At 45.4% G+C, this 25645-nt stretch overlaps 1 protein-coding gene across 1 annotated transcript in view; it reads right to left on the bottom strand.

The window, feature by feature from the left end:
• Positions 1 to 695: 695 nt before the first annotated feature.
• The window catches only part of ATPsynO (ATP synthase subunit O, mitochondrial), a 44298-nt gene continuing 19348 nt past the window's right edge, over positions 696 to 25645 (bottom strand). The window contains exons 5-8 of the mRNA XM_065434537.1: positions 24283 to 24342; positions 15328 to 15440; positions 14234 to 14320; positions 696 to 1052 (exon numbers count right to left, since the gene is read on the bottom strand). Coding sequence (XP_065290609.1) covers positions 939 to 1052; positions 14234 to 14320; positions 15328 to 15440; positions 24283 to 24342 — 374 coding nt within the window. The 3' untranslated portion in view covers positions 696 to 938. The remainder of the gene's footprint in view (positions 1053 to 14233; positions 14321 to 15327; positions 15441 to 24282; positions 24343 to 25645) is intronic.

Here is a 25645-nt window from a genome sequence, read left to right as displayed (position 1 = left end):
TGGCTTTCGCAGGGAAATGTGCTGGTCAGAGTTTTTAATCTCCGGGAGAAAGTGGGGATTTTTCTAGTGGAAGACAAGGGGCTGTGAGAGCCTCTCAGGCTGTTCATGTCCCACTAAGCTTGTCTACATGTGTGACAGGTTTGAGCAGCTCAATCACCTTTACTCAAGCATGCAAGGGGTTGAGAGAAATTTTGTATTGTCTGGTGACAAAGCGAGGGACTTTTGTAGGGAACTTCGAAGTTTGGCAGAATCAGATGGGAAGAGATATTCTCCAAGTTGCTGAGTGACTTTGCAACATCTAGGACAGTACCTGCAGCTCAGAGACAGCAATAACACATTTAAGTGCACTTATGTTCCGCCTAATGATTTCCCCGAGTCTACTTCAGACACAAGTCTTGTGGCCCCTTTCCAGGCAGAATATAGCTTGCATTACTTGCTCCAGTATCATACACAATGTGTTGCTTGTGCAATCAATAAACAGTCCATTTCATGGTACAAGTACTTCCATCCTTCAAGACATTAACACAAGCGACTCATTTGTGGCAGAAGACATTATACACAAGCCACTCATTTGTGGCTGTGCATTGTCAGTGTATATTAGCCTCCAGAGCAACTCATGTTTGCTCTCAAGATCATACAATATGGCCACACAAATTCTGCTACAGAAAAGTATGAAAGTTTCTGAACAAAAGACAAAGAATTTCAAATACTTCACTATTATTTTCTGTACAAGTAACAACACAAAAATGTACTAAACAGTAAATACATTTGACAAGAAATTTAAGCAATAATGCTTCAGGCAGTCAGCCCCAGTTCTGTATTCACACCGCTCTATTCAATGTTGGCGACAGCATCAGGTGAAATCTTCGATGTTGTCTTAGAACTTCTTTTCAAAGGATAGGCACAAAATGTGGACAAAGACGTTTTAAATCTATTATTCAGACTGCCTGCTTCAGGAGGCCAGTGTATGTCTTGACCTTGGTTGCAATGGACATGTCAACAAACTTGTCACCTATGCTGACAAGCATGCCACCCATGATGCTGGGGTCCACCTGCAAAGGAGAATTTCATGTCACACACACTGCTACTCAACTGTGACTGAATGACACATGTGCCAAAGTTGCAAATGAGATGGAAGATATGGAGAGCCCTCAAGTCTACCTAGCTGCTCTCCAAAAAGGGACCCTGAAGCACCTGTAATGAATGGTGTGGAATGTCTGGTAATAACTCCGCAAACCCCACTATATCATTTTTGATGTTTTTTTATTTTATTTATTTTTCTTAATGTGCCCAAGAACAGCTTTACACCTTCATATTGGTGCACTAGTGTTACATAAGGAACATAAAACCGAAAAACAAAACAGAATATCTCAAAGAACCGTGGTACAACATGAAAAAAAAAATTGAATTATTCAGGCAGAAGGCAGATAATGAGCAAGTAGTAGAACTGAATATAACAAGATCATCACGTAAGTTATATTGTTGTGTTACAAGTCATGTTATAGCATTAGAGGTGCAAGAGCAATTCATATAGAAAATGCTAGGATTATGCAGGCTAGGGCGAGGCAGGCAGAACGTTACAGCTGACAGTAACTGCGAACAGGAAAAGTGGTTCTGAATGAGTTTATACAAAAATAAGTAATCACGGTATTTCCGTGATTTGATTTGTGACGAGCAAAACGATGCATAGAAAATGATTAAGTGCTGAAAAACTAATGTAGAAGCTATATTAGCCTTTTTGATATGCTCAAGGGAGTTTTCAGCTACAGAGTGTTTAAAAAATCAATTAAAGTATCATTCAGTTTTCTTTGCACCAATATACTTTCCATGGCGAGAAATAAATCTGGACAACTTAATTTTTCTTTGATGTCAAATGGTGTTCAGGCTTTGTGAGGTTAAAGGCCATCTCTTCGCAAATATTTCCTAACGAGAAAATGTAAATAAATGCAGCCACTGCTTCCCTTTTTCAATCAGTGCTAGCGCACTCTAAGCAATAGCACATCCACATCTGCAATCATCATTGCACCCAACTGTTATGCTGACATGACTGAGAGCACCTGGTGCAAATGTCACACTGCCCATTTTGGAGAGCACAGTATAGGCACTGTGGTATCATTCTCTACCGCAAGATGGCACCATCACACTCAATGAGATGAAACATAGAAGCACTGGGATTCAAAGTACATGGAAGCATTAACTGGTCAATAATTGAGATACGCAAGGCATTTGAAGTATTAAGCAGGGATTAGACTGACAGAGCCAAAGCCGTTACAGGCATAGGTAACTGTACAATACAGAGCTAGAGGTCGTAATGAAGAGAGAAGATCAAGGAGAGATAGGCAAACTGCTAGACTGCAATAGATGTGTAGCTAAACCTCGATAAAACGAACTTCAAATAACAAAGTTCTCGGTATAATGAACTATTTAAACTTCTAAAACTTCTTGTAGATAAAAACACCATGTATTTAGAACCTCAATATAACAAAGTGCATTCATAAACGGTCACGATACTTAAAAAGTCACCACCGAAGCACTCCATACAGATGGTTTACCAGCGAAGCTGAAACGTGCGGTCCCAGTGTTAATCCCTGGGTTATTCCTGATGGCTTATTAAACGACGGCTTGGTGGGCTGCCGGATTCTCGGTACGCAGGTGCTGCTTGCACTCAGCTGCACGAGCCTCCTCCTGTGCCTGGGCTGCAGCATCGGCACGGCATAGATGAGCTCGTTCCTGGTTCTGCTCACGGCGTTGCTGATCGAAAGCTGCCTGCTCCTTAGGAGAACGTATGACGCATGGCCTACCCATTTAGGAGACAGAGAGAAACTGCTATGCATGCGCTTGGCTGCGACGGAGAGCAATGACGTCACTACTGGCACAGCTAATCTAACCACCTAGTTAGCAAAAGGCCTTTTCACTCCGATCCATGACAATCCACTCTGATCCAGGCAACCAACAGACAGATGGACGGGCGAATCGGCTAGCCATGTACAGTTTCGCTGTGAAATATTTCACTGCCACCGCAAAACAATACAGACAATAAATGGAAACTTCTACGGATGGAAATGGTCAAATCGCAAGCAACTACTTGCGCGCGCACATCTACCACACAACCATGAGCAACCGCCTCCCCTTGGCAGCCTCTTGTTCCCTTTCGTCCTTCCTTGTTTGTGCCAAAGCCATCATATTAGACAGCTTTAGTTTAGCGTACACCATACCATTGCATACGCTATTATATTGCGGGTTGTTATTGTGCACGCGTAGACCGCTTAGCGACCCATAGCGTATGCACACTATTTCAGATTTAGCGTCAGCATCTTTGCGAAGTTTGCGTAAAACGTGGCGGCGGTCCCGGTTGCCCGCTTCGGATTGAATTTGGCATTGCTGTTGTAAAATTAAACTTCGTTCGTAGCAAATGACCGTGTAAACGGCTTTTGCTTAGTCTCAGGCCACTTCGACGACAGAGTATTATGGATGACCTTGTGGAGTTTTCGAGATCGCTTCTCGTTTGGAACGAGTCCAAGCCTAACGAAAGAAGAAACATTCGAGATGCCAGTGCCACTAATTGCTGCAGTCGGGAGATAGTCGCAACGACGGCATATGGCCTCAGAGATCGGAAGATTTCGCAGCACAACTAAAACTAACAAACATGTACTGCTTAGCGTATGCTATACTATAATGTATAGTGTACACTATGATCGCATACGCTTTACTTTAACTGTCTATTTATGGTCTACTCAGCCTAGGCAGAGCAGCGTCATGTTCCATAGAAAGTGCGATAAGATCCTATAGCGCCCACGCTCCGTATGCTTAGCGTACAACTGCGAGAAGGATGGTGGCTTGATGAGCGCAGTTTTTCCGCGCCACCACAAAGGAGGGAGGGGAGCGAGCTCACAGTAACGCGGCCAAGTGCGCGTTAGGCACGGTGGGGAGAGGAAATGGGACGGAGGGGGCAGAGTTACGTTGTCATGCGTCTCCTTTTCAAGCACGGCTGAGCACCTTCGCAGCCCGCACGCCCTGCTACGAATGCAATCTGGCACGTGTGTAAAGAGTGAGCATGTTGAGATGGCGTGGCATAACGTACACCATCTTTTCACGCATTTAATACTGGAGGTTGCGTAATCTCGAGTTTTGGAGACTGCCGCCGTCCTTCTCGCAGGAGGAAGCAGTGGCATTACGCCAGTTATGAACCGCAACTTTTCCCAATCTTGTCTCTCTCAATAAATTCTGCCCACACTGTTGTGCAGATCGCTGCCCTGGCTGTGGCAGCTCGCCCACAATCTTCCCCGTCACGATTGAGTGCACTGCAACCTCTTTCCTCCCTTGCCAACTCTCCTTTACCCCCTACGCAACAAAGAGCTGTGGGACGATGCCCTCCGCGACAGACCTCCCGAGGTCCTCCGAGCTGTGACACAACGGGCTCGAAACATCGCCGGAATCATCTTAGAGACCCTGGACTGAGGGTTCCTCCCACACTGCTCTCGTCATTCAAATATTATTAATAAAGATGTTTTACTCTCTCTCTCGTGCGATATCTAATTGCCTCTGGTTGGCAATCAGATGAAGATTAGTGGAAGTTGGTCAAACATTTTTTTTGACGGGCACACTGCTTTTTTGAGTTTGCTCACCTAGCAGTTCAATTCTCGTGTGCGCATATTCTAAGCTTTAAACAATAACAATACATGAAATGTTTAATTCGTATACCTTACTTCCTTTTTTTTACTGTTCTTATTCATGAATAAAGAGTGCATATGTACCAACGCAAAATGTCTTTTTCTCACTTTACGGTCACCCTAGAAAAATTACGGTAAATCTTTTTCGATATAGGTCCTTCACAACAATTGGAATCTGCAATAAAGAAACCGACCCTGGACAGTCGCACATAAAAAAAAAAAATCGACCCCAAAAGGATTAAATATATGCAAATACCACGTAGCTGGATAGAACCAAGGTAATGTTTGCCATCGCTTGGAGATACTGAGATTACATAATTAGTCAATTCAACTTCCAAATACTATAATCAGATGAAAAGTGTCAATGAGAAAATTGTAGAGCGACAAGAAAAGCTCCTGTAACAGCTTTCTGTTGTTCCATACGTGTTGCATAAAAGTTTTTGCGAGCGTGAAAGAAGCCACAAGCACACACAAAGTGCCGCAAGTGACCAGTGGCACGGCAATTTTGTGTGCATTTGCGGGCTTCTTTCACGCTTGGAAGAACACTTTCTGTAGCACATATAGAGCAACAGAAAGCTGTATTGGGAGTTTTTAATGTGGCTCTAGAATTTTCTCATTGACACTTATAATCTAATTATAATATTTGAGAAGTTGAAGAATTATTAAGGACTAATTATGAAATTCGGCGGAATGCAAAAAATATTCTGAGTATCTCCAAGCGACAGCAAACAACACTACCTTGGTTCTGTCCAGCTATGCGGCATTCACCTATTTTCAAACTCTGGCTCAAGTTAGCTGGGACACCCTGTATAAACCTGCTGCACTATCTGGAAGATAAAAATAAAAGCACTTATTTACAGTCAAGCCAAGCCAATGCAAACATGCTAGCCAGATTACAGCACTCTTCGTTTTGCGTTCGTTTTGAAAAAAAACGAAGAATCTCGCGCTGTCCCAAATGAACGAGTGCAGCACGCAAGAATGGAATGCATGCATATGCAGGGGTCACGTATGCTCACGTACCATTCGCATAGAGCTCTCCCCATGCACACTATGCAGAACGTAGCACACTCTTACATACGCAATGTACGCAGTACTAAAACTGGCACTATCGGCTGCGGGGGCAGAGTGGGTGTGAAAGCATGGACGCGTGGCTTCACTTCATTCCAACGATGTGAAGATATGGTCCACAAGGCATGAAACCATATCTTTCATTGTCGACTCAAATTTCACAAAATTAATTTTTCTTTATTTAAGTTTGCTCTTTCCGATGGTCATGCGGAAAATTTGGCGGTCACTTCTGTAGGAAAAAAGTCACAGTTTTGCCTCAAAGGCGAAGCATCAATTGCGATAGCAAGTTAGTAGACAGCTATACGAAGTAAGGATAGTAGTTTCATCGGCCGTATAAACTTGGACACATTCGCTTAATAACTGAAATAATAAGGATGGTGTCAGCGCAAATAAGCAAACATGAACACATCACACTCGAGCACGGACACTCGCTGTCAAAACACTGGTGTGAGCAAGTGCGGCAGCAGCAGCAAGCAGTCACCTTCGTGCGGTCTATCGCTTCAACACTAGAGTGGCGAGAACACAGCACGCACAAAGGTATGAGCCGTCCGCAGTACCTTTTCAAGATATACAGCGCGCGCGATCAGCCCTGCAATACAGCCCTGCAATGTAAGCACTTGTTGGCAGAGTCGAAGCCACCACCCCTACCTCCTGCGCTGCCTACCCGCTTTGCTCAATATATGGCCCGCAAGATTGAGCCGTGATCATCATTTGCCCTTGTGCATGTTCACAAAGCGCGCATTTGCTGCCAAAGCACAACGCCGCCCTGCCTCCCTCCCTCCCTCCCATCGCCCCCCCCGGCCTTTTGTGCAACGCAAGATGGGCATTTACTTGCCGCTTTGCACATGCCAGACCGAGCCATGATGGTCGGCTTCCCTTGCATGCTTGCACTCCCACATACAGCATACAATGTGCGGCGGCGGTGCTACCGCCCTTGGACTATACAGAACATCATGGCGATGGCAAAAATGTGGCTGGAGTGCCAATATAATTGCTATCGCAATAAAATACACCTACCATTATACTTGTTTGCATAAACGTCAAATTTCAATATAATGAATCAAATTGCCAGTTTTGCGGACTTCATTATATAGAGGTTTAAGTGGATATCAGTAGAATTTCAGTGATACAGTCATACAAATTACGGGATAATACGCTTTTTCCAAAAATCCTGGCCCAAGTCCATTAGCTTACAAGGTACTAAATTTCGAATGTCGCGAACCGCTTTTCGTGCTGCAGTGGATGATAACACTCGAGCCAACCTGCGATCCCCGGCTGAGCCGGTGAAGAGGCCCAGATCAGAGAGCTAAATTACTAGAGGGAACTGTGGCGCTACTGTCTATGGGAGCTGCAAGCAGGGCAGTTCAGCCAACATGGAAATGATGGGCAGCACATGGATTGGTGGCTTTTCAATGTGATTATTTTTAAGACAGTATAGCTTTACGAATAATTTTAAAATATTAAAATTGTCTGACGGCAGAATTCGAACACAGGACCTCCAGCACAGACACCAGATACTGAAACCATTACGCTACGGACCCACCGCAATTAGAAGTGATTATGCGTGCTTAGTGTTATTACCTTCTGCATTAAAAAGAAAAGTCTACATTCCTTTGAAGTTTAGGCCCGGCTAAAGCGTAATAAACTAAGCTACAAGAGCATCTGAAGCCCCAAACACAAAGATCAGATAAATCCATGTATTACCCACGATTCCCATGGTGGCTGCACAATACAAGCACCAGAGTTACCTCTAGTAATTGTAGGAAACTATAAGTGCGATGGCCCGGTAACGCCACGCACTGGTTGTCAGGCCGGCTGAGCAGCCTTGTTGCCAAGGCAACCTGGGTCACTCACCCTTGATCCCCTCCTCACCCCGTCTCACATCTAATTTTTTTGCTTTGTGCAGTATCATGCAATTTCTCGGCCACTTTCGAACACCTTGCAACTTTATCAGAAGCCGGCAATCCCACACAACCTAGTCCTTCCGCGACAACAAGATCAGCTGCATTCGCTTACATGGGTAGCCTAATCTCTATCTTCCATGCCTTCTGGCGTCTGAGGACAATCGGAAACTTTTCTACCTGTGCACCCGCCAGATCACACGATACGAAATAGCTTCGCCGCCGCAAGGAAGACATATGCCCTCATCTTGCACAATGTTCTTATCCCCATCAGGCAACAGCCAGATTGTAAAAACAAAACTCAAGAGAACCAGGCATAAAGGCGAGCGGGCGAGCTTTTCGGTAGAAACGCGGCCTCTTGCACGGGTCGCAGAGCCGTGGAGGCGAGCGACATCTGGTTGGTGTTGCAAGGAACTGAGCTCAGCATGCCACTCAATGAATGGTAGGAATGCTGAAAAATAGGTTTGAGTTTCTGCGTAACAGAATTTATCTTTTCTGGTATATTCAAATTACAATCCGACGTCATGTCTGTACGTTGTGTTTAGGCTGTACTTAACAATTCTTCCGATGCGTTTGAGCAATTCAGATAAGTAACGCCTCTGCGCCGCGCGGAGGACCTGCATGGTTGTGATTGGCAATAATTTTTCACTAACGTCCCACACAAGACACCAACACCGGATTTTATGCTATCACATTAAAATGTGCACAAAGAAAAGTGCCCCAGTGATTCCAATTCCCGTTAGCCAATAGGAGCTCCGCTCGCTGTGCGCCCCTTGACTGCCGTAACAAATCGCGACACTAGCTTTCCCTTTCCGCGCTCACTTTCATTTCTGCATAGTGAAACACAGTGCCACAGATGTCTGCATCTGATCTCTCGTGTTTACCTCGATACTAAGATGGAGGCGCTGCATCAACCGAAAGCCGCGATCAGCGGTGCAATAGCACCTTCAGCAGACAGCACATTAAAGAAGAGCAATCTTCTCAAACTCTGCAGCGTATTTCTTCCAAACATTTTACCATGAGATAAAGGAAGGTCCTAGGATTGCGGGGAAAAAAAATTGAAAATCATAAAAAGGAAAAAATTCAGAAGGCAATGAAGTAGCCGACATGCTCCAAATATAGGTGATGCGAATTTTTGCACTGTGCCAAGAGATTCATACCATCGAGAGTCCACTGTTATACCCCATTAGCTCAAGCAGGATCGCCATTGGGTTTCAAAGGTCATGCCAGTAGAGATCATCATGAGATTTTTCCATTTATTGCCACAACATTTATTGTTGTGAAGTTTATGAAAATTTGTCTAATAGATTGTGTTTACTCCTTAGCAAGAATAAAAAGAAATAGCACTGACATTTTTGCAAAGGTTAAGTGAAAGGGCCAGCACCTTTTCGAACAACACTTCGTTGTATAGAAATATTTGGCTTCGATGTCCGTGGCAGTATTGGACAGCGAATAAGCAGTTTATTTACCACATTCAAAAAGTGTTGCAAAGTGTGCTTATTGTGCACTATACCACCGTATGAGGATGCTGCACACTTCCATCCTAGAGCAAAAAAAGCAAGGACTTGAACAGACAAGTTGCAGTAAAAAAAGAAAAACCAGGTGCAAGCAAACTACACTGTCAACCCAAGCCCTGTGAGCTATGCTGCAGCTGACCTACAGGCTTGCTTGTTCTCAAAATCTTTACAACATTCCTACAAGCTGAGGGCAGCAGCGGCAGGTTTTCATCGAAGCTAGTGCTGCCATATGCATTGCCAAAAGCTGACTGTGCATGGCAATGCTCTTAACAGTGGAAAACACAAACTGCAATTTTAGAGGGGTGCAAACCTGAAAATACTGGCAATCTGTGAAGAAAAGCAACTATCCCCTTCCCGTATCAAAAGATATTAGGGGACAAAACTGAAATACCCGTGTATGAGCAGTTCTCCTCTCCACAGTTTACCAATGAAAAAATTCATTCCTTGTGCCTATTGCCCCCCCCCTCACCCTTTCATGAGCAATGCACATGCTACACATTTCAAATGCACAGCCACTTTTTGTTTGAAGACCTCTGAAGATACTAGATGGCTAAATGTTAGCAAGATGACACAGCCCTGTAAATCTGTCTGCGGGGTGAAATGGACACTGGTGATGTAAAGCACCAGTAGCCTTGGAAATCGCAGATGCCAAGGCATTCAATTTCGCACACTGGTCTGGATTCCAAACTCCTGCATGATGGGTGTCTGGAACTGGTTTTTGTAGTGTGCTTAGAAGATCGGGAAATTCTGTCTCTTTTGGTTCAAGGAACCACAAAACACGGACAAACAGGTCACTGAAACCATTCAAAGTCAGACGTGCTTAAGGGGAGACACGGGTCTTCTGGCCCAAAAAATCTTTAAAAAATTGACTTTTTGTGACAATTTTTTTCGCAATCTAGACGTCCTAGAGAAGCTATTGCTGCAATAATAACGCGTTCTGATGAGTACTTATTTTGTTATTGCACTCTAAAGTAAGATTCATCACCACTTTCGCTCGCAAACGCCACTCGAAAAGAGGCGAATTCAATGCCTTCGTCTATGCCAAGCGTTACCCGCAGCGCGGCCATGTTGAAGTCATCCGAAAGCTGGATTCTTCTACATTCCGTTTTTAGCGGGAAAAGGGCACAAAGTCTGGCTACTATGAAGGTACACGCTTTCAAAAAAAAGGGAATACTCGCACGGTATTGGCGCCTTTGTACCACGTGGGGAAAATCCTGATCTCCGATTGGTCGGCCGGGAGTTTCATTTCTCCGATGTGAGACGCCATGTTAGACGTGGTTTGCACGCAGTCTAGCGCGCCGTAGCAACGCGATGATGGCTGGCGGCAACGAAAGTTCGCGACACCTCATGCTTTCGGGAAAAAACGCAAGCGACGTTCTCGGATACCCAAGTGGCGTCGGATGAATCGGCAGTGACGGCAACCAGCACAGCGACATGCGCCAGCGAGCAAACGGCAGCTACCGAAGGTACAGCTGCGCATGCGATGCCTGCGGCCAGCAAAGCGCGTCAACACGCTTCTCATCACAGAAGCCGAACAAGTGGCAATTGAACGTTGCGCGGAGGAGCAACGACAGAAGCTGTATTCGTTATCAGCTACCCGCTGAAAGCTGTCACTTATCGGAGATTCTCCGGAAACGGCGGCGAGCGAGACCGCGTTTACAATTCTAAGCCTAGCGGCTGTAAATCGCCTGCTTTGGTGCGCGAAATGCGAATTCTGCCTTGGCCCTTTGAACGTGTTAAAGTGCGACTGGGAATATGAAGTGGCCGTGAAACTAGTGGTGAACTGTGCTATTTGCGACAACATAAGCACTGGATGGAGCTCACCAAGAAGAGGGGAATACAGGCTGAAAAAGACCAGCACCGGCTAGTGGCGTCTGACAAGAAGCATGCCAGAGCAGAAAACTTCATGCATGCCATAAATAAGAGGCGCATGAGAGAGAGAGCGATGGTGATTGTGTGCCTAGTGGCTTCTAGTGGAAGGTGGACTTGAATTCCTTGCTGTAATTGCCAAGAATAAATCTAGGTCATGTCCTGGAACTTCGTTTTGCGTTTTCTCAAAAGCTGCATTTCTCCTATGACACGGGCTGTTGCCCACAGTATCTTTTGATGTAATAGTCCGATTTAAATAATTCTTGTTGCATTCAAAAGCTTACGAGTTTCTACACACAAAACTAATAAAATCCCTTATGCTAGAATTTTTTATGTGGCAATACAACAGATAAGAATTTTGAGCTTCATAACCACCACATTAGATATGGCAATAACTTTTGTAACAATAGAGCTAAAATTACAGTGATGGTCTAATTGTGATCTCTGATTGTTCTATAATGTGTACATATAAATTTTTCTCTGATATTCAGTAGTAAAATTGTTGATAAGTTGGGCAAATTAATTTTCAGAAAGTATTATCTCAAAAACTGCTTAAAATAAAAAAAATTGATTGCATGTATGCTTCTAGCAGGCTAAAGTATACCTTGCCTGAAAGTTTCATTTGTATATGACAAAAATTTTTAAAAATATCAAACACCAGTGTCTCCTCTTAAGCCCAACTCTACTGTGCCAGTGAGATAGAACTGGCAGCAGTTGAGAAGTCGCATTTAGTGATGCTGTCTTTGTAGCATCTGAAGGTGTGCAACGTCACCAGACACAAAATACAACAGCTGCATGTTGCCCCAGCTATGACATCAATCCAGACTATACATAAAACTGGTTACACAACCTCCCTTGAAGTTTGGACATGCAACCTCAGAGAGACTCATCAGCTGCCTAACTAAAAGAGTGGACTCCTCATAAGTGCAACTTGAACGAAACCAAATTAATGGAAATCTCAGAATGGCCACTACAGATTGTAAATAAAGGTGCGTTCAGCAATATGGTCCATTGCTGGAACGCAAATTGTATGTAGTGTCGATAGTCATTAAAAGAAAGGGTAGGCAGATTTTTTTAAAATTAGTGAAATCTTGATATAACAAACTCCAGGGGACTGCAGTAAATGGTTCGCTATACTGAAGTCTTTCAAGTGAAAAGCCCCAAAATTAAACATTCCGCCCATCAAACAGTCAGTGCATCAACTGTCACTGTACGAGCCATCCAGGAAAACATCAGTGAAAACATCACATTGAACTGCTGGTGAAAGCGCTCGACCATGGCGTTGGGCATCGGCTGGCAGGCCGTCGTCTTGATGTGGCGGACACCCGGCAGTGGGGACATCGCACAGACCAGTGCATAGTCGAACTGACGACCTCGATCTGTTGTAATGGTCGAGGGAGCCCCGTAGTGACTAATCCATACTGCGACAAGGCCTAGGGCGACTTTCTCCGTGGCAATATCGCTAAGTGGCAATGCCACAGGCCAATGTGTGATCCAGTTGATGCACATTAAGATATAGCAACTGGACTGCTTGCGCTGCTGATGTGCCGAATGTCACTCGTGAATTTGGATATGTAGGCAAGTTGGCGAATCTCACGGGGAGTGTGGGCAAAGTTGGTAGCAGTCGAAGCATACATGAGCAACTTGTGGTCAGTGAGGATGTGAAATTGCCAACCTTCGAGGAAGTGGCGGAAATGTCTCATGGCCAAGTAGGCTGCCAGCAGTTCATGACTGGTAGTGCTGTACCTATGCTCGGCCTGAAGAGCTCTCGCGAGAAGAACGTGACAGGCTGTTACAAGCCGTGGACCAACTGCTGCAGCACTCCACCGACGGCAACGTCCGAGGCGTCCACCGATAGTGATGTCAGGGCATCACACATGGGATGTGCAACGAGTCACGTTGGCAAGAGCTTCCTTGATGGAACTGAAAGCTGCCTCAGCATCCTCTATCCAGAAGATTGGAGTGTTTGCTTTTGTCTGACCGGACAGGAGTGCATTAAGGGGTTGCAAGATGACAGCGCAGCGAGAAATGAATTGCCGATAATCATTGGCAAGCACAAGGAATTGACTCAGTTGCTTTGTGGTCGCAGGTCGTGGAAACTTCACTATAGCTTCCACACGAGCGGCAGGAGGAGATATCCCACAGGCATTGACGCAATGGCCCAAGTCCAGTGAACCAACACCAAACTCAACTAGTTCCAACTAGCCCGTAGTTCCGTACTCGTTCGAACACATGGCACAGGTGAAGTGCATGGTTGTCTGCTGAAGTGCTGAAGACGAAGATGTCGTCAATGTATGAGAAACAGCACGGTGAGGTGCATGGTACTGTAAAGGACTTTCTTTTTTTAGGTCACAGCAAACGGATGCGCGATACAATTGAGGGCAGTTTTCCCCCCTTTCTTTTTGATCACGGAAGACAGGTGCGCATTACAATTGAGGGCACGTTAGAATCGAGTAAATACGGTAGATAACGTAATTTTACGGCTCTTGTATGGCTGACGCATAGTCATAATGCCGAGACCACGATGTCTGAGAGATTCACAGAATGACGTCATACCGCAGTTGTTTCCGAAGTTTATGCTTCCAGTCAACTTGAACGCTTCACTCTCGTGTGCAGAATACAGTCATATCCTGCTCGTAGTAAAATATATCACAAGCTCGAATTAAGAATGGCAGATGCGCTTGCAGTTTCAAAATGACAAGATGATCGGAACCGGGTGCCATTTTGAAAGAGCTACACGACACCACACTGTGCTGTTTAGATGGACGTTTCTAATGGAACGTTTGCAGCTAGGTGCGAGAATGCACCGGAAAAAAAATGACACTGAAAATCCGGTTTTCGGAACTAAGTGCTGTCAAATTGTAACTACTAACGCACGCTTCAGTGTGCTTGATTTTTTAGCATTTTAAGGGCGAGTCAATATATAAAGAAATTGTGGTATAACGGCCACTTTTCGCAGAACTATCTAGTTCATTATAAATGGGTTCGACTGTATTATGTGAGTGGTTTTTTGTACTTCTCTCATGTAATTGCACTGCAAATGTGATGCATTGCACAGGCTTTCACACGTGAAACTGCTTAAGTAAGCTGCTATTCCACACGGCCAAAACACTTTGGAATCTGCTTTTCCCAGTCACAACACCACTCCCATGTGATGGAAAGCGGCACAGGGCATGCCGAAGACAACAAAGGATGGGATCAGTGTTACCTTCTTGGTGAGCACAAGCACCTCTCCTTTTTTGAGAAATGCCTTCAACGCTGACTCAAGATCCTTTTCCATGGCAGCATCCAAGGGCTGAAACAACAAAGTTCCACATGTGGAGGCCACATTTGGGGGATACTACACAACCACACTACAAAGAGACAAAGGATCCATTATTTCAGCATGCTTGTTGAAATGCATCTTCCAGAAGAGTTCAAATCTCCCTTCGGAATTATTTAAATCCCGATGTTGGAAAAGACATTTTTCACCATAGCAAGTCAGGATGGACTGCAAAACTGAAGCTTGGATTGGTGGACATGCCACTAGTTGCATTCGATTTTTTCCTGCCTGCGGGATTTTTTGTGCCCAGCCTTGTTTTCATTACTGCTGGCACTGCATATCTTCATATTAGTCCACATTCTTTCCACTAGTACATTGTCATCGACAGATACTCAGCACTGTGGTGGACTGCACCCGCCACAAAACCTTCAATGTGCGAAAGCGCTACAAAGAAGAAGCAATTGCCACTGAGCAGTGTAGAGTTGAAGGCATAACCTGTGCAGCAGGGGCACTCTATTTGGCGCAGTTGCCCAAAGAATAAAATGGCAGGTTTTTTAAATCTTTGAATTGATTTTTCTCAGGTTGCCCTTTTTGGTCAATTGTCACTTTTAGGAAAACTATTGTTTCAAAACTGCAATGACGAAAACTGTTTAAATAAAAAAATTAAATTATGGGCTTTTACGCAACAAAACCACGATCTGATTGTGAGGCACTCCGTAGTGGAGGACTTTGGAAATTTGGACCGCCTGGGGTTCTTTATCGTGCACCTAAATCTAAGTACACGAGTGTTTTTGCATTTTGCCCCCATCGAAATGCAGCTGCCGTGGCAGAGATTCGATCCCGCGACCTCATGCAACGAAAACTGTTTGAAAAATTGTTAGGCTGAAAATTTGTGAGGAACAAGTCTATGGATATCTTGAATTTCTAAATTACTTCTATCAAGAAAAAGGTATAGATTTCTGGATCACAGTAGCAACAAAAGGCAAAAACTTAGTCCCCACATCCCTCTTCATAGGCAAGCAAACCAAGGATTTTCTCACCTTGGCAGTAACCACCTCACATGGTACCTCCCCTCGCACGGCACCCATGATGCGTGAAAAAGCGCCAATCACCGGCTTCACATACCGTGACCGGCCATTCTCAGCCAGGGAGCCTGCACAGGTGGTGACACACAGTGAATTGACACACACCAGCAGAAGGCTGTCTAATACACACACACAGGGAAAAGCAAGGCACAGGTTGCCAGATGTGCATAAAGACAATGCTCTTAAGGTAAGGTACTTAGATAAAAAGTTTCTCAATATAGCGCCATTGGCTTATTGCGGTCACCCAGCATTTTGGCCGGTTAGCAGTGGTGTTTCTTTGTTGTTTTGAAAACATTCCAAAGCATGTTTTAAACAACACATGCAAGAATAAGAATTTACTGCATGGAATAAATAAAGTTTTATAATGAGTTTTGGTAAATGTAATACAACGTACACTAAAGCTACACATTTTTTGCAAGCATGTTGAAAGGTTTGGAACCTTTTGAGAGCGCTAGTGGTGCTCCATGTAGGCGGAGGATTAGAGGAGGAGGAAAGCTTTGCCTTGAAACTTATCTAGGGACCTTTCCTCTAGTGGCTGCCAACTGTAAACACTTAAGTGAGACTAAAGAGATGCCCAACACACAACACACTATATATACTGCACACACACACACACACCAGGGAAAACCTTGTGAACCAAATAATGGCACAGTGGGCAATCAGTATGGTCACAGCAGACAAGACACTCAGGAATGGAGACTACAGCTGATGGTGCAGATAAGTTTAAATATGTCCAAAATATGGCAGTGCAACCCTAACACAGATCTGGATCTTACATAAGAATAGATTATGTTCAGTGATAACCTTGCTGATGTTGGCTGCTGTACCCGTTGATTTAACTCGAAGTTGTACAAAACAAGTTCACTTTGCAACAGCAACTGGAAAGTCTGCAAAATAGTCAAATTGCGTCACACTAGCATAGGCACTCTTATACTGCTCACTGAGGATAAAACTTGACACTCAACAATGCATTCATAATCATGGAGTTGAATCACACATTGTGATTAAAAGCAGTCACTAAAGGAAAAGTGTTGTGTGCGGGCTAAAATGACTGCCATGAAATTAGTGCAGGCAGCCTTGGATATCCCGCTGCAATCATGCTTCTTGTCTAGCACACACATCTGAACTCAGCCTGAAGACAACACTCAGGCTGAATTGGTTTCGGTGTGCAGTTAAACAATATCCTTCAAAGAGGATTCCAAAGAGTCTCTTCACCATCCAGAATGCCATATTACATGCAGCAATAGCAAAACACTAATGAGAACTAAGCCAGTATGCACTGAGTGTTGCATAAATAAGGGAGCCAGGCATATTCATGACTGCTTCAGCTTGAGTGCTGGCTCCTTTGTGCTCAAATTTCATAAACAGATGGAATTTTGTCTGGAATCTAACCGGATGAAGTCAACAGACCAATGTAACCAAGGAAAGCTATGCTTGGCTTTACATGGCTGTAGCTAAAAGCCAACCCCATCAGCACAGTGGAAGAATATGAGATGTGCATGAACAAGCTTCCAAACGAGAGAGAGGGCTTGGTAGCATTGCAGCTTTTGGCGAGAGATGCGCGGGAGAGCGGACCATCTGGGGTCCCACCAGCTTGGGTATATTGTTACGCGAACGAAGGATTAACAACTGGGGTGGTATTCTGTAAGAGTCCACCTAGTGGACTGTCCATTTCGCTCGCTGCTGATTGGATGCAGCTGTACGAGCGACCCCAGCCAATCAGAAACGGCCGAAATGAACAGTCCACTAGGTGGACTCTTATAGAATACCTCCCCTGGAGACTATTTACAAAGTATATTTGCAAATGATAATGCAGCGCAAGCCAGTTCAGGCGACAGCTCGAGAGCCAGGGAGCGTTCGTCTTTGTTGGGGCGCCCGCATGCATTGTCCACAAGAAACACGCAATATGCATGTAATCATTATCCCCGGCGGTGCAAGCATTGTCCCGGTGCGTCTACATATCAGTGATAACAGGAGAGTAATATGGTTTGAGTTGTGCGATATGCACATCAGTGGAATTCGAGGCAGATGAGGCACTGGTACTGACTGGGGCCATTTCGTAAAGAACTTTGAGATACTTTACGGATACTTTACGAGAGTCTGTGCAAGCAAAATAACTTGTAAAAATTGTTTCCAAGCTCCTTTCCACACAATCTACCTTTTCAAAAGCCAGTAGTAGACTGTGCCGAGTACGTTGCCATAGCCAATATGCGTGCATTAATAGATATAAATAATTTTCTACGTAGACAAATGGCAGCTCCATTAGGCAGTTTATAGTATCTTATATTGCACCTTAATAAAAAGACTTCCGTTCATTCGATCGCGACTAAAGGTCACGGCTGGGGCCCATGCATTTCTATGGGCCCAAGCTCCGAAATTGATCAGTCACCATGCCCATGGTATCAATCGTCACTTACAGCGCATACATAGACGGAGGACAAAAAAGGACAACGTAGACAAGCGCTGACTTCCAACTGATTTTTATTTTCAGAAACAAACGTATATACCCTGAAACACCAAGACAAAAGCACCCTCTACAAGCAGCAACCCGACATGAGAATGCATTCAGAATTTATTACCTAAGATGAACGAGAGTGCATGTGCGATCTCAGGAAAACCAGTTCTTTGTCTGTTAGTGCGATTGATGGCTTCCTAACCGAGTCGCCATCGGCAATCGCTGCTGCTTCAATGATAATTCTGGTACTTTCATTGAAATGCCTAGCTAAGATAGTCGTCTCCTCAAAAATTGGGACGCAGCCGCATTGTGCGTAGTGAACACCTAGGAAGCCTTCCCACCCTCTGCGCAATTTATTGCTGTGTTCTTGTCATCATCATCATCAGCAGCAGCCTAGTTACACCCACTGCAGGGCAAAGGCCTCTCCCATACTTCTCCAGCTACCCCGGTCATGTACTAATTGTGGCCATGTTGTCCCTGCAAACTTCTTAATGTCATCTGCCCATCTAACTTTCTGCCGCCCCCTGCTACGCTTCCCTTGCCTTGGAATCCAGTCCGTAACCCTTAGTGACCATCGGTTATCTTCCCTCCTCATTACATGTCCGGCCCATGCCCATTTCTTTTTCTTGATTTCAACTAAGATGTCATTTACACGCGTTTGTTGCCTCACCCAATCTGCTCTTTTCTTATCCCTTAACGTTACACCCATCATTCTTCTTTCCATAGCTCGTTGCGTCGTCCTCAATTTCAGCAGAACCCTTTTCGTAAGCCTCTAGGTTTCTGCCCCATATGCGAGTACTGGTAACACACAGCTGTTATACACTTTCCTTTTGAGGGAGAGTGGCAAGCTGCTGTTCATAATTTGAGAATGCCTGCCAAACGCACCCCAGCCCATTCTTATTCTTCTGGTTATTTCAGTCTCATGATCCGGATCCGTGGTCACTACCTGCCCTAAGTAGATGTATTCCCTTACCACTTCCAGTGCTTCGCTACCTATCGTAAACTGCTGTTCTCTTCCGAGACTGTTAAACAATACTTCAGTTTTCTGCAGATTAATTTTCAGACCCACCCTTCTGCTTTGCCTCTCCAGGTCAGTGAGCATGCATTGCAATTGGTCTCCTGAGTTACTAAGCAAGGCAATATAATCAGCGAATCGCAAGTTGCTAAGGTATTCTCTATCAACTTTTATCCCCAATTCTTCCCACTCCAGGCCTCTGAATACCTCCTGTAAACATGCTGTGAATAGCATTGGAGAGATGCTATCTCCCTGTCTGACGCCTTTCTTTATAGGGATTTTGTTGCTTTCTTTGTGGAGGACTACGGTGGCTGTGGAGCCGCTATAGATATCTTCCAGTATCTTTACACATGGCTCATCTACACCCCGATTCCGTAATGCCTCCATGACTGCTGAGGTTTCGACTGAATCAAACGCTTTCTCGTAATTAATGAAAGCTATATATAAGGGTTGGTTATATTCTGCACATTTCTCTATCACTTGATTGATAGTGTGAATATGGTCTATTGTTGAGTAGCCTTTACAAAATCCTGCCTGGTCCTTTGGTTGACAGAAGTCTAAGGTGTTCCTGATTCTATTTGCGATTACCTTAGTAAATAGTTTGTAGGCAACGGACATTAAGCTGATCGGTCTATAATTTTTCAAGTCTTTGGCGTCCCTTTTCTTATGGATTAGGATTATGTTAGTGTTCTTCCAAGATTCCGGTACGCTCTAGGTTATGAGGCATTGCGTATACAGGGTGGCCAGTTTCTCTAGAACAATCTGACCACCATCCTTCAACAAATCTGCTGTTACCTGATCCTCCCCAGCTGCCTTCCCCCTTTGCATAGCTCCTAAGGCTTTCTTTACTTCATCTGGCGTTACCTGTGGGATTTCGAATTCCTCTAGGCTATTCTCTCTTCCACTATCGTCGTGGGTGCCACTGGTACTGTATAAATCTCTCTAGAACTCCTCAGCCGCTTGAACTATCTCATCCATATTAGTAACGATATTGCCGGCTTTGTCTCTTAACGCACACATCTGATTCTTGCCTATTCCTAGTTTCTTCTTCACTGTTTTTAGGCTTCCTCCGTTCCTGAGAGCCTGTTCAATTCTATCCATATTATAGTTCCTGATGTCCGCTGTCTTACATTTGTTGATTAACTTAGAAAGTTCTGCCAGTTCTATTCTAGCTGTAGGATTAGAGGCTTTCATACATTCGCGTTTCTTGATCAGATCTTTCATCTCCTGCGATAGCTTACTGGTTTCCTGTCTAACGGCGTTACCACCGACTTCTATTGCGCACTCCTTAATGATGCCCATGAGATTTTCGTTCATTGCTTCAACACTAAGGTCCTCTTCCTGAGTTAAAGCCGAATACCTGTTCTGTAGCTTGATCCCGAATTCCTCTAGTTTTCCTCTTACCGCTAACTCATTGATTGGCTTCTTGTGTACCAGTTTCTTCCATTCCCTCCTCAAGTCTAGGCTAATTCGAGTTCTTACCATCCTATGGTCACTGCAGCGTACCTTGCCGAGCACGTCTACATCTTGTATGATGCCAGGGTTCGCGCAGAGTATGAAGTCGATTTCATTTCTAGTCTCACCATTCGGGCTCCTCCACGTCCACTTTCGACTAACCCACTTGCGGAAAAAGGTATTCATTATCCGCATATTATTCTGTTCTGCAAACTCTACTAATAAGTCTCCTCTGCTATTCCTAGAGCCTATGCCATATTCCCCCACTGACTTGTCTCCAGCCTGCTTCTTGCCTACCCTGGCATTGAAGTCGCCCATCACTATAGTATATTTTGTTTTGACTTTACCCATCGCCGATTCCACGTCTTCATAAAAGCTTTCGACTTCCTGGTCATCATGACTGCATGTAGGGGCATAGACTTGTACCACCTTCAATTTGTACCTCTTATTAAGTTTCACAACACGACCTGCCACCCTCTCGTTAATGCTATAGAATTCCTGTATGTTACCAGCTATTTCCTTATTAATAAGGAATCCGACTCCTAGTTCTCGTCTCTTCGCTAAGCCCCGGTAACACAGTACATGCCCGCTTTTTAGCACTGTATATGCTTCTTTTGTCCTCCTAACCTCACTGAGCCCTATTATATCCCATTTACTACCCTATAATTCCTCCAATAACACTGCTAGACTTGCCTCACTAGAAAGTGTTCCAACGTTAAACGTTGCCAGGTTCAGATTCCAATGGCGGCCTGTCTGGCCTAACGTTAAGACATCTACCAGTCTGTCCTATATAAGACCTACCACATTTCAGGGGTATCTTGTACACTACACCTTTCGAACAACCTGTAAACTTCTTCCTATGATTAATGCTGCAAATACTGCGTTTCAAGCGTTTGAACTAAAAACTAAACTAAAACTAAAAAGTTTGTTTTATCGGCCATATGAACTTGTAAACATTGTGGTCTCCGCCTATATAGCGGTGCTCCGCCGGGAGTCACCTAGACCACCGCGCGGGTCCGAGGATCCGAGCCCCTCAGGGGGACGATCAGCTCAGCCGCGTGTGTAGCGTGTGCCCGAAGCGGACGCTCGTTCGGTCTCCTATGGGAGCGAAACAGAGCGCCGCAAGGAGAAGGCCCAGAGTACAAGGAAGGCGTTTATTGTACGACCACCTTGGCGTTCAAGATATCTGCATACACCCATTCCGGCGCGGGGCTCATGAGCCGAAGCTCCCGCAAGTCAAGGGGTGACACTCAGCTATCTCAAAACGCGGTAGCACGCCGCTATACGGGAGGATGGCTCCCAACGACCGTGCTACCAGGGCAACGTTCTTTCAGCTCGGGGTAGCCTCCGAGGGCGACTCGGCGCAGTACGACCGCGCACGTCAAGTGAGCCGCGTCTCTTTGGCGTAGCCTTCAGAACAGGAGCAGCGAGTAGGTACGCAACCGCCTCGGGTCTAAGACCTTCGGCGAGACCGGCCAACCAAAGGGATGACCGGGAGAATGGGAAGTGAGTACGCACCGTTTCGCTGTCCGAGAGCTTCTCCCCGCGTTGCCGCTCCCCGGTCGACTTGAGTCGCCAGGAGAGAGGGAACGCGGGTTCCCGCCCAAACAGACCAATCGGGTGAGCCCCTGGACCGTTCGGGGGCGGACGGCAGCAAGTGTTTTACGATCCCGCTGCCGTTCGGCGCCCTCGGAGGAATGAGAGAGAGGGAAAGCGGTGGACCGCGCGCGCGAAGTTCGAAAGCGACCTCGCCGCGCTCGGCTCCTATGCCCAAAACGTGCTGCGCTATGGCGCTGCAACGAAATGGGCTACGCAGTCCCCACAACATTCACTTGCTAACTAAATTAACAAGCACGGTGTCACACGCGCACAGGTAACCATGAACACATCTCGCTCGGTGACCGCGGAAACTCGCTGAAAAACGCTGGAGTGAGAAAACGCGGCAGTAGCAGCAAGTGAATTGACCTTCGTACAGCTCTCACTTCAACGCAAATTTAACGTAGAAAGCACATCCCATGCGAAGCTACCGGCACTACTCACACTCTGCAAACATTCATGCTTTGAAGATGGGGCCCATGTGGACGCGCACTTTGGCCATGTCACAGATCGCTTTCACGATACGGCACCCGCACAGCCGCACCGTAAACAGCAGCCACCAGAAAATAACATTAACCCCCCTTCCTCCCTTGCCTCACCCCCGTGCCTTGCATGCGACAGGAGAGGGTGCGCTCCACCCCGACTTTCTCGCTCGCGCACGCGAGATTAAGCCGCATTCGCCAACTCGCCCTCGCATACTTTCGCTTGTACACAAAGAACACGGCGCACGGCGACAGTGTTATCCGGCACCGAACATCCAAGAAGCTTGGCAGCGAATGTCACAGTAGCTAGGCCTAGCGTTGCCGCTGTGTGGGCTGCCAGCTGCGTGTGAGAGCGCTGGCTCAAGGCAGCGAGATATCAAAGTGGAAGTGGTGGTGGCTTCTATTAACGCCGTTTCGGACCAGCAGTAATGGTAAAAAGTCCGGAAAATTGGGCGGCGAAGGTTTTTTGCGTCCAAAATTTCAGACATTCTTCTAAATCGACTCTATGGGGTACATGGCGGTGCCACGAAAGCGTCCTAATTATCGGGGATGTCCGAAAAAATGGGGCTCCAGAAAAATCGGTCGTTGACTGTGCAGGACGCCCGTCACTAACAGAAGTAATTTGTCATGCGTGTCTGCACATGCCTGGGCACAAATTTTTGCCAGCTTTTTTCTTACCCCCTACCTCTCCCCCCCCCCCCGCACACACACACGCAACACTGAGGAGTCTTTTAAGCTCTTCCTCTATGATGGGGTCAGAGGAATGCTGGTCGGAGATGCTGCTGGGTGACTTGGCGCAGTGCTAAGAGTCGGAGCACAGTACATGTATGCTCGAGTTAACCGTCACAAATGCTTGCGCATTCAAATTACTGGGCGTTTTTGACCAATGGAATACACATAATTTTGACAGGACCGCAGTCTCACTTCAAATTAACGAGATTTGACCATATTTGTGCGGTACGCGGCCCACTGAAAACTGGCAAAATTTTATCGCATACATCGCAGTACAAAATTTTTACTTGAATATTTTATTGCTGTTGAACCGTACAGCAGTCTGGCAACAATGAACGGTGATGAAACTAAACTGCACCCCTGGAAACTGTTCCCTAGGAATAATGAAAGCCGATTTAAAATGTCATGCTTTTGTGTACTGCAAGCGCCGGAAGCAATTAGGAGACTAAAATATATCATGGCCACCATGCATCATTTCGATTCTGCATGTGCACCTCGGCAATCTGCTTTTTTATGGCGTGAGCGAAGAAACTGTGGGCACAGTTTAACGGTGTCACCCTTGCTGCATTGTTGGATACAAGCGGGACAAAACAGTTAATGTGGTCTCAATCTGTTTTCACCCAGGTAACGCAACTGGGGCCCTGCATTTCCTGACGTCACACAGTCTATGCCAAAATGGCAGTCGCTATTAATGAGAAAGGCTTAAATTAAATTAAACTGAAATGTTAGGTTAAAACGTGCGCTGAAAGCCTTTTTTTGTTTGTATGACTATATAGGTCATGTGCGAAACCCAACGTCTATGATGTGTTTGCAGCTCCCGCAGTTGCTTCTGCAGCATTCAACCAGCAAAAGCATCACCTATAAGATCCGCATATCGAATTCAGAAGGCGCCACTCTATGGGGGTGTGGATTTGGACACCATCTACTGGGCTCCCTAGGAATTCTCAGTTACAATGATAGCCTGAGAATAGTTGGACAACCTTGTCATGGCCTCTAACGTGTTAGGTCAATGAACAGAAGATGCGTTTCCCACTATTTCCAAGATATCCACACCCATGACCTTAAATTATCTTCTGCAGCCCTAAATGCATGAAAGAATCCCAAGTAACAAGCTCTTGGGTCATGCCTAGGAAGCGTACTGTAGTAATCGGAAAGGCAGTGGTGCCTCCTCTTACCAATCAGGTTCACAGTCAAACTGCTGAACTGCAATTTCTTGAGGGCATTCTGGAGGGCATCTAGGGGAGAGAGAAGCAGCAAACAATGAACTAGAGACAAGGCCTAGTTGCACTGCTGCAAAACAAAAACAATCCAACCAGCAGATTTCAAAAAACTACAACACACTTCAAGAATAGAGGTAAACAAGGGGCTCGATTTTATTGGTCACAATCATACAAAATGACACACAATGAAGCCAGAGAAAGTTATCTTTGCATCCACCTTTATTTTTCCTCTTTCCCGATTATTTCTACATTTCAATATGCATAATTAACTTCCCCTATGCTTTCTCTGGCTTCATTGTCGTTTCACACCACACAATTCCTTTTTCCCAGATGGTCGTGCCTGCAACATTTGCATGAATCCTTTCTAGATGGCAAGCCTCGGGGCTAAGGCATGTTCAGTGGCCAGTTGAACAAAGACACTACATCACTATTTCAAGTATAATTACACGTAGCTGCTTTGTTAAAAGCCAACAGCAGCAAATCTTCAAGCATGTAAAAAGGCCAGTTTCAGATAATTTAGAGTGATCTCTAGAGCTTTAAGGTTGAAATGCAAGTAGGTGCATCACAAAATGTGCGCATTTATATTTTTCATACCGAAACTTTACAAAATGCCATCATTACTACTCACTGGAAGTGAAGCAAAATTTAAGACTGTTGAGAGCCAGCACCTGTGTCGTCTGCTTCCCTTACTTGTATCGTTCCCATGTACCAGCGAACAGGTCCCGCATGTCGGCTAGCCATAGAGTTAATATACTCTGCTAGCTTTCTCGTATGCTGTGCCCCCGCTGTTGTACACCCACAATATTCCTTTAGAGCAAAGAATTTTCCAAATCAAGCCAGTTGTCTATGTTCAACAAGCAGAGCATCGATGTGTTCTGTCTCCCCTCAGAGATGAAGAGTGCATTAGGATGACCGAGCTAAAGACTCAGATAGTCTGGCGTAATGTGGATGCGATCCAAGCGCAGTGTAGTTATGCTATGTCGGCAAAAATTGGACGCTCTATAGTGAAGCGTGGCTGGCGTGGGAATAAATAATGTTTTATTCACGAGAGCACCTCTGGAGCAGAGTGCATCAGGTGCCAGCTGGCTGCATGCTGGCCTACGCTTCACAGTTCAAATCCACTAAAGCGAGCGTGCCGAATGTGTGCCTTCGACAATCAAAGCGCTTGCTCGCCACACTGCTGTGGGCTATGTTTAATGCACTATACAAAAGGCAATATTTTAGAGATCTTAGCGTCGCCACCATGATGTATCCGACTTTGCTGGCCGCTGCCCCAGCATGCTCCTTTAACCTTGGCTACCTTAGGGTTGACCAAGCA

Source organism: Dermacentor albipictus, chromosome 5 (assembly GCF_038994185.2).
Source record: "Dermacentor albipictus isolate Rhodes 1998 colony chromosome 5, USDA_Dalb.pri_finalv2, whole genome shotgun sequence".
In the NCBI taxonomy this organism is placed as follows: Eukaryota; Metazoa; Arthropoda; class Arachnida; order Ixodida; family Ixodidae; genus Dermacentor; species Dermacentor albipictus.
The sequence above is the reverse complement of the archived record's forward strand: the minus strand, read 5'-3'. Positions and strand labels throughout refer to the sequence as shown.